This window comes from Columba livia, chromosome 2 (genome assembly GCF_036013475.1).
Source record: "Columba livia isolate bColLiv1 breed racing homer chromosome 2, bColLiv1.pat.W.v2, whole genome shotgun sequence".
Taxonomy (NCBI): domain Eukaryota; kingdom Metazoa; phylum Chordata; class Aves; order Columbiformes; family Columbidae; genus Columba; species Columba livia.
Genome location: NC_088603.1, coordinates 162,130,003 through 162,139,466, shown reverse-complemented (window position 1 = coordinate 162,139,466; position 9,464 = coordinate 162,130,003). Strand labels below are relative to the sequence as shown.

The 9,464-nt window shown below is 67.8% G+C and overlaps 1 protein-coding gene across 2 annotated transcripts in view; it reads left to right on the top strand.

Annotated features, from left to right (window-relative positions):
- The first annotated feature begins 2,253 nt into the window (after positions 1 to 2,253).
- PPP1R16A (protein phosphatase 1 regulatory subunit 16A) overlaps positions 2,254 to 9,464 on the top strand; it is a 34,074-nt gene continuing 26,863 nt past the window's right edge. The window contains exons 1-4 of one of the 2 annotated variants that reach the window (XM_065054679.1): positions 2,254 to 2,409; positions 4,551 to 5,119; positions 5,405 to 5,475; positions 5,608 to 5,753. In XM_065054679.1, the coding sequence (XP_064910751.1) occupies positions 4,870 to 5,119; positions 5,405 to 5,475; positions 5,608 to 5,753 (467 nt within the window). In that variant the 5' untranslated portion in view covers positions 2,254 to 2,409; positions 4,551 to 4,869. The remainder of the gene's footprint in view (positions 2,410 to 4,550; positions 5,120 to 5,404; positions 5,476 to 5,607; positions 5,754 to 9,464) is intronic. The other variant, XM_065054680.1, reaches the window with a different exon arrangement.

The following is a 9,464-nucleotide window of genomic DNA, read 5'->3' as shown; positions in this document are numbered from 1 at the left end:
GGAGCACTGGGAGGGAATGGGTGGGGGTACTGGGAGCACTGGGAGGGACTGGGTGGGGGTACTGGGAGCCCTGGGAGGGACTGGGTGGGGGTACTGGGAGCACTGGGAGGCACTGGGAGGCACTGGGTGGGGAACTGGGAGCACTGGGAGGGACTGGGTGGGGAACTGGGAGCACTGGGAGGGACTGGGTGGGGGTACTGGGAGCACTGGGAGGGACTGGGTGAGGGTACTGGGAGCACTGGGAGGCACTGGGTGGGGAACTGGGAGACACTGGGAGGGACTGGGTGGGGTACTGGGAGCACTGGGAGGGACTGGGTGGGGGTACTGGGAGCACTGGGAGGGAATGGGTGTGGGTACTGGGAGCACTGGGAGGGACTGAGTGGGGTACTGGGAGCACTGGGAGGCACTGGGTGGGGGTACTGGGAGCACTGGGAGGCACTGGGTGGGGGTACTGGGAGCACTGGGAGGGACTGGGTGGGGGTAGTGGGAGCACTGGGAGGGACTGGGTGGGGAACTGGGAGCACTGGGAGGGAATGGGTGGGTACTGGGAGCACTGGGAGACACTGGGTGTGGGTACTGGGAGCACTGGGAGACACTGGGTGGGGGTACTGGGAGCACTGGGAGGGACTGGGTGGGTACTGGGAGCACTGGGAGACACTGGGTGTGGGTACTGGGAGCCCTGGGAGGGACTGGGTGGGGAACTGGGAACACTGGGAGACACTGGGTGGGGGTACTGGGAGCACTGGGAGACACTGGGTGGGGAACTGGGAACACTGGGAGACACTGGGTGGGGGTACTGGGAGCACTGGGAGACACTGGGTGGGGAACTGGGAACACTGGGAGACACTGGGTGGGGGTACTGGGAGCACTGGGAGACACTGGGTGTGGGTACTGGGAACACTGGGAGACACTGGGTGGGGTACTGGGAGCACTGGGAGGGACTGGGTGGGGTACTGGGAGCACTGGGAGGCACTGGGTGGGGGTACTGGGAGCACTGGGAGACACTGGGTGGGGGTACTGGGAGACACTGGGAGGGACTGGGTGGGGGTACTGGGAGCACTGGGAGGGAATGGGTGGGGAACTGGGAGCACTGGGAGGCACTGGGTGGGGAACTGGGAGCACTGGGAGGCACTGGGTGGGGGTACTGGGAGCACTGGGAGGCACTGGGTGGGGGTACTGGGAGCACTGGAAGGGACTGAGTGGGGTACTGGGAGCACTGGGAGACACTGGGTGGGGGTACTGGGAGCACTGGGAGGGACTGGGTGGGGGTAGTGGGAGCACTGGGAGGGACTGGGTGGGGAACTGGGAGCACTGGGAGGGAATGGGTGGGTACTGGGAGCACTGGGAGACACTGGGTGTGGGTACTGGGAGCACTGGGAGGGACTGGGTGGGGTACTGGTGGGGACAGGGTTTGGGGACACGGTTTGGGGACAAGGGGTGGGGACATAGGACAAGGGGTGGGGACGTGGAGCAGGGGGTGGGGCCAGGGATTGGGGACACGAGACAGGGGGTGTGGCCAGGGCTGGAGGCCAGGGGGTAGGAAGTGGCTCTGGGGACGGGGGCGGGGGGGGGGGGGGGGTCCCAGAGTGACCCCCCCGCCCGGGAGACACTGATCCCTGTGACCGCGACATTCCCGCTCCTCCCGCCAGGGGGCGCCGCCGCCTCACCCCGCCCCTCCCGCCGCCATCTTGGGAGTGGCCGCCCGCCCCCCCCCCACCCCCCCCGTCACCATCTTGGTACTGGCCGCGTCCTCCTCCCGCCGCCATCTTGGGAGTGGCCGCCAGCCCCCAGACCCCCCCCCGCCGCCATCTTGGGAGTGGCCGCGTCCTCCTCCCGTCGCCATCTTGGGAGTGGCCGCCCGCCCCCCCACCCCCCCCGTCACCATCTTGGGAGTGGCCGCGTCCTCCTCCCGCCGCCATCTTGGGAGTGGCCGCGTCCTCCTCCCGCCGCCATCTTGGGAGTGGCCGCCAGCCTCCAGACCCCCCCCCCCCCCCCCGTCGCCATCTTGGGAGTGGCCGCCCGCCCCCCCACCCCCCCGTCACCATCTTGGGAGTGGCCGGCCCCCCCCCCCCCCCCCGTCGCCATCTTGGGAGTGGCCCCGTCCTCCTCCAGCCGCCATCTTGGGATTGGCCGCCAGCCCCCAGACCCCCCCCCCCTCCCCCCCCACGTCGCCATCTTGGGAGTGGCCGCCAGCCCCCTCGACCCCCCCCCCCCGTCGCCATCTTGGGAGTGGCCGCCCGCCCCCCCCCGTCGCCATCTTTGGAGTGGTCACCTCCCTCCTCCTGCCAGAAGTCCCGCCCACTTCCGGCGTCTCCGGAAGCGTTGTCGGTTGCCATGGCGCTGGGCGGCGCGGCCCCGCCCCCGGGAGCGGCAGCGCTTCGGGCAGGGCCGCGGCCCCGGCAGCGGCAGGTACGGGCGGGATGGGGGGACAGCGGGGACACGGGGGGGCGGCGACCTCGGGGGTGCTGCCCCGGGGGTGTGGGGGACCCCTGGGGACAGGAGCTGGGGCGGGGGGGCCCCTCCGGGCAGCCCCAGCCGGGCGGGGGCGGCGCTTGGGGACAACGCGGGGGTTGGGGGCACCGTGGGGTCACCTGGGGACAGACCCCCCGGGCTTGGGGGTCCCCTGGGGACAGACCCACCCAGGCGTCCCCTGAGGTGTCCCCTCAGGACCGATGCCCCTTAAGTCTTGGGGACATGGGGGTCCCCTTGGGGACAACCCCCCCCCAGGGCTTGGGGATATGATGATCCCTTCGGGGGGGCCCTGGGGACGGATCCTTAAGGCTCAGGGACGTGGGGGTCCCTTGGGGTCCCTTGGGGACAAGGTTGCCGCCAGGGTGTGGGGACATGGGGTCCCCTCAAGTGTCCCTTGGGGACAGAACCCACTGGGGCTTGGGGACATGAGGGTCCCCTTGGGAGCCTCGTGGGGACAAACCCCCCAGGGCTTGGGGACATGGGGGTCCCCTCTGGGGTGACCCTGGGGACAAACCCCCCAGGGCTTGGGGACATGGGAGTCCCCTCTGGGGTGACCCTTGGGGACATAGGGGTCCCCTTGGGAGCCTCATGGGGACAAACCCCCCAGGGCTTGGGGACATGGGGGTCCCCTCTGGGGTGACCCTGGGGACAAACCCCCAGGGCTTGGGGACATGGGGGTCCCCTCAAATGTCCCTTAGAGACAGACCCCCCCCAAGTGTGGGGACATGGGGGTCCCTTGGGGACACCCCCCTGGGCTTGGTGACATGGGGATCCACTCTGGGGTGACCCTGGGGACAAATGTCCCTGGGGCTTGGGGACATGGGGTCCCCTCAAGTGTTCCTTGGGGACAGAACTCACTGGGGCTTGGGGACATGGGGGTCCCCTTGGGAGCCTCGTGGGGACAAACCCCCGAGGGCTTGGGGACATGGGGGTCCCCTTGGGAGCCTCGTGGGGACAAACCCCCCAGGGCTTGGGGACATGGGGATCCACTCTGGGGTGACCCTGGGGACAAATGTCCCCGGGGCTTGGGGACATGGGGGTCCCCTCAAATGCCCCTTAGAGACAGACCCCCCCAAGTGTGTGGACATGGGGGTCCCTTGGGGACAGACCCCCCTGGGCTTGGGGACATGGGGGTCCCTAATGGACAAGGTCCCTCCTAGGGCTTGGGGACATGGGGTCCCCTCAAGTGTCCCTTGGGGACAGAACCCACTGGGGCTTGGGGACATGAGGGTCCCCTTGGGAGCCTCGTGGGGACAAACCCCCCAGGGCTTGGGGACATGGGGGTCCCCTCTGGAGTGACCCTTGGGGACAAACCCCCCAGGGCTTGGGGACATGGGGGTCCCCTCAAATGTCCCTTAGAGACAGACCCCCCCAAGTGTGTGGACATGGGGGTCCCTTGGGGACACCCCCGCAGGCTTTGGGGACACGGGGGCGTCCCCGTCCCCACCGTCACGGAATCGCTCGCCCATCAATTATTCAACCCTCCGCTTCTTTTTAAGCAGGTGGAAACAAATTTGAAAGTGTAATGACCGCCGGTCGTTAATTAACGAAGGAGCAGCCGACGAGCGCCGGGATTTACCGATTCTCGGGGGGGGGCGATTTTGGGGTGAATTCGGTGAAACGGCGGAATCCCGGACGCCAATTCCGGGTGGATTTGCGCCCGGATTAAACCTCCAGGAGTTTTTAATAGTGTTTAAATGTGCTGATTTTGCTGCCGGACTTTGCTCCGGTGAAAGCGCCGGTGGGCGGGAAGGAACCGGCTGCCGGTGCTGCCGGCTCTGCCGGAATCCGCCCGTTCCCGCCCTGCCCTGCCCGGCGGGCGATGCCGGCGTCGGGCGCGCCCGTCGCTCCCGGTTTCACCGGTACCAAAACACCACAATCCGCCACGGATTTCAGTGTCTCCCCCGTCACGCCGCTCCATTTCCACCCCGGTGACCCCTCACGGAATTTCCCCGCCATTCGGTTTTGTGGGTTAATCCCGGCTTAAGGAGCAGAAACGGCCGAACCGGCGCTGCGTTGGTTGAGCCTCTGGCTGCTTTTGAACCGTTTTCAACGTTTCCAACCCTGTTTTGCCGCAGGAGCTTCGTCCCGGCGCGCCGGCGACACCGAACGAGCGGCGGCGAATGGTGGTCGAGCAGAAGTTTGGCGGCGCGCCGATCGTCTCCATCGCACCACGCCGGTGAACTCAGCACCCTCCCGCGCTTTTGGGTGCTAAGAAAGGGCGTCGCGCAGCGTGGGACATGATCCCGAAGCGCCGATCGGCGGCACCGGCGGTGAAGCCGTGGGGAAGCGTCACCACCCGGGGCTGAGCCGACCCCGCCGGCGCAGGGTGATGGTTGTGGGGGAGCCGGCGGCTCCGCACCCCGTTCCCGCTGCCGTGGGTCCCGGCGCGGCGCCATGGCCGAGCACGCGGAGCTGTTGGCCGAGATGGCGGCGGTGGCGCGGCTCAGCACCCCCGAGCGCCTCAAACACGCCCAAAAACGCCGGGCCCAGCAGCTGAAGAAATGGGCTCAGCTGGAGAAGGAGCCGCCGGTGGGAGCCGAGAGGAGGAGGAAGAGGAGGAAGAGCGGCGGCCGCTCCAGGACGGTGACGTTTCCCGACAGCGTCCGGCTGTTGGAGGCGGCCGCCCGGCGCGACGCCGAGGAAGGTGACGCCAAAGGAACCGCCAACCCCCAAACCCCGTTATTTTGGGATGTAAACCCCAATTTTGCCGCTCAAATCCTCAAAAATGTTGCGTGGCCGGTGTCGGTAAATCCAACACATGGCGGCCCCACCCGGGATGGTTTTACCGGCGCGGCGGGACTTTGAACGCGCCGGTTCCAAAGTCCTGGTCAAAGTGCCGGCGCCACCGGGATGCTCCCGGTACAGCCCGCGGATCCCACTTAAAATCCTTCAAATCCTTCATTTTTGGTGTTTCTTTAATTGTCCGCAGTCCGGCAGTTCCTGGCAAGCGGCGTCAGCCCCGATCTCTGCAACGAGGACGGTCTCACCGCGCTGCACCAGGTACGGCGGCGCCGCTCAGTGACTCTGTTTGGTGACGCCGGGGTGAAGCGTCACGTCCCTGTGATTCATTGGGGACACGCAGTGACGCCTCCGCGGTGTCCAAATCCAGCCTGATTTCTGTCCCCCTCCCAGTGCTGCATCGACGACTTCGGTGACGTGGTGACGACGCTGCTGGACGCCGGCGCCGACGTCAACGCGCGGGACAGCGAGCTCTGGACGCCGCTCCACGCCGCCGCCACCTGCGGCCACCTCCGCCTGGTCCAGCAGCTCATCCAATGGTAAAACTGCCGCGGTGGCGGGGACACGGCGGCGTTGGGGACACGGTGGTGGTGGGGACACGGTGGCGGTGGGGACACGGTGGCGGTGGGGACATGGCGCTGTTGGGGACACACCAGGGTCGGGGACACAGCAGCGCTGGGGACATGGTGGCGCTGGGGACGCGCCGAGGTCCAGGACGCAGCGGCGTTGGGGACGCGGTGGCATTGGGGACACCCTGGGGTTGGGGACATGGTGGTGTTGGGGATGCGCCAGCGTCAGGGACAGTGGCGCTGGGGACACAGCGCTGGTGGGGACGCGCCGGAGTCAGGGACACGGTGGTGTTGGGGACGCGCTGGGGTCGGGGACACAGTGGTGTTGGGGACACGGTGGCGCTGGGGACATGGCGGCGTGGGGGACGCACCAGGGTCGGGGACATGGCAGCATTGGGGACACAGCCTTGGGGACACGGCGGCATTGCGGACATGGTGGCGTTGGGGACGCGGTGGCATTGGGGACATGCCAGGTGTTGGGGACACAGCGGCGGTGGGGACACAGCTGTTTTAGGGACACGGCGGCGCTGGGGAGGCGGCGGTGTTAGGGACGTGACAGCTTTGAGGACATACTGGGGTTGGGGACACGGCGACATTGGGAACACGGCGGTCTTGGGGATGCACCAGGGTTAGGGACACAGCAGCCCTGGGGACACGGTGGCGTTGGGGACGCACCAGCGTCGGGGACAGAGCGGTGCTGGGGACACAGCGCTGGTGGGGACGCGCCGGAGTCAGGGACACGGTGGTGTTGGGGACGCGCTGGGGTCGGGGACACAGTGGTGTTGGGGACACGGTGGAGCTGGGGACATGGCGGGGTGGGGGATGCACTAGAGTTGGGGACATGGCAGCATTGGGGACACAGCCTTGGGGACACGGCGGCATTGCGGACATGGTGGCGTTGGGGACGCGGTGGCATTGGGGACATGCCAGGGTTGGGGACACAGCGGCGGTGGGGACACAGCTGTTTTAGGGACACGGCGGCGCTGGGGACACGGCAGCGTTAGGGATGTGACAGCGTTGGGGACATACTGGGGTTGGGGACACGGTGACATTGGGAAGACGGTGGTGTTGGGGATGCGCCAGGGTTGAGGACATGGCGGTGTTGGGGACACACCAGGATCTGGGACATAGTGGTGTTGGGGACACGGCGGCATTGGGGACGCGCTGGGGTCGGGGACACGGCGGCGTTGGGGACGCGCCAGGGTTGGGAACAGGGCAGCATTGGGGACACGGCGGCATTGGGGATGTGCTGGGGTCGGGGACAGGGTGGTGCTGGGGACACAGCGGTGTTGGGGACACGCCGGAGTCAGGAACACAGCGGCGTTGGGGACGCACTGGGGTCGGGGACACAGTGGTGTTGGGGACACGGTGGCGCTGGGGACATGGCGGCGTGGGGGATGCACCAAAGTCGGGGACATGGCAGCATTGGGGACACAGCCTTGGGGACACGGCGGCATTGTGGACATGGTGGTGTTGGGGACGCGGTGGCATTGGGGACATGCCGGGGTTGGGGACACAGCGGCGGTGGGGACACAGCTGTTTTAGGGACACGGCGGCGCTGGGGACACGGCGGTGTTAGGGACGTGACAGCTTTGGGGACATACTGGGGTTGGGGACGCGGCGACATTGGGAACACGGCGGTGTTGGGGATGTGCCAGGGTCGGGGACATGGTGGTGTTGGGGACACACCGGGATCTGGGACATAGTGGTGTTGGGGACACGGCGGCATTGGGGACGCGCTGGGGTTGGGGACACGGCGGCGTTGGGGACGCGCCAGGGTTGGGAACAGGGCAGCATTGGGGACACGGCGGCATTGGGGACATGCCGGGGTTGGGGACACGCCGGGGTTGGGGACGTGCCAGGATTGGGAACAGGGCAGCATTGGGGACACGGCGGCATTGGGGATGTGCTGGGGTCGGGGACAGGGTGGTGCTGGGGACACGGCGGTGTTGGGGATGCGCCAGGGTCAGGGACACAGCAGACCTGGGGACACGGTGGTGCTGGGGACGCGCCAGCGTCGGGGACAGAGCGGTGCTGGGGACACAGCGCTGGTGGGGACACGCCGGAGTCAGGAACACAGCGGCATTGGGGATGCGCTGGGGTCGGGGACACAGTGGTGTTGGGGACACGGTGGCACTGGGGACATGGCGGCGTGGGGGATGCACTAGAGTTGGGGACATGGCAGCATTGGGGACACAGCCTTGGGGACACGGCGGTATTGCGGACATGGTGGCGTTGGGGACGCGGTGGCATTGGGGACACGCCAGGGTTGGGGACACAGCGGCGGTGGGGACACAGCTGTTTTAGGGACACGGCGGCGCTGGGGACACGGCGGTGTTAGGGACGCGACAGCGTTGGGGACATACTGGGGTTGGGGACGCGGCGACATTGGGAACACGGCGGTGTTGGGGATGCGCCAGGGTCGGGGACACGGCGGTGTTGGGACACACCAGGATCTGGGACATAGTGGTGTTGGGGACACGGCGGCATTGGCGACACGCCGGGGTTGGGGACACGCCGGGGTTGGGGACGCGCCAGGGTTGGGAACAGGGCAGCATTGGGGACACGGCGGCATTGGGGATGTGCTGGGGTCGGGGACAGGGTGGTGCTGGGGACACGGTGGTGTTGGGGATGTGCCAGCGTCGGGGACAGAGCGGTGCTGGGGACACAGTGCTGGTGGGAACGCGCCGGAGTCAGGGACACGGTGGTGTTGGGGACGCGCTGGGGTCGGGGACACAGTGGTGTTGGGGACACGGTGGCGCTGGGGACATGGCGGGGTGGGGGATGCACCAGGGTCGGGGACATGGCAGCATTGGGGACACAGCCTTGGTGACACGGCGGGATTGCGAACATGGTGGCGTTGGGGACGCGGTGGCATTGGGGACATGCCAGGGGTTGGGGACACAGCGGCGGTGGGGACACAGCTGTTTTAGGGACACGGCGGCGCTGGGGACACGGCGGCGTTAGGGATGTGACAGCGTTGGGGACATACTGGGGTTGGGGACACGGCGACATTGGGAACACGGCGGTGTTGGGGATGCGCCAGGGTCGGGGACATGGCGGTGTTGGGGACACACCAGGATCTGGGACATAGCGGTGTTGGGGACACGGCGGCATTGGGGACGCGCTGGGGTCGGGGACACGGCGGCGTTGGGGACGCGCCAGGGTTGGGGACAGGGCAGCATTGGGGACACGGCGGCATTGGGGATGTGCTGGGGTCGGGGACGGGGTGGTGCTGGGGACACAGCGCTGGTGGGGACACAGCGGTGTTGGGGATGCGCCAGGGTCAGGGACACAGCAGCCCTGGGGACACGGTGGTGCTGGGGACACGCCGGAGCTGGGGACAGAGCGGTTCTGGGGACACAGCGCTGGTGGGGACGCGCCGGAGTCAGGGACACAGCGGCATTGGGGATGCGCTGGGGTCGGGGACACAGTGGTGTTGGGGACACGGTGGCGCTGGGGACATGGCGGCGTGGGGGATGCACTAGAGTTGGGGACATGGCAGCATTGGGGACACAGCCTTGGGGACACGGCGGCATTGCGGACATGGTGGCGTTGGGGACGCGGTGGCATTGGGGACATGCCAGGGTTGGGGACACAGCGGCGGTGGGGACACAGCTGTTTTAGGGACACGGCGGCACTGGGGGCACGGCGGCGTTAGGGATGTGACAGCGTTGGGGA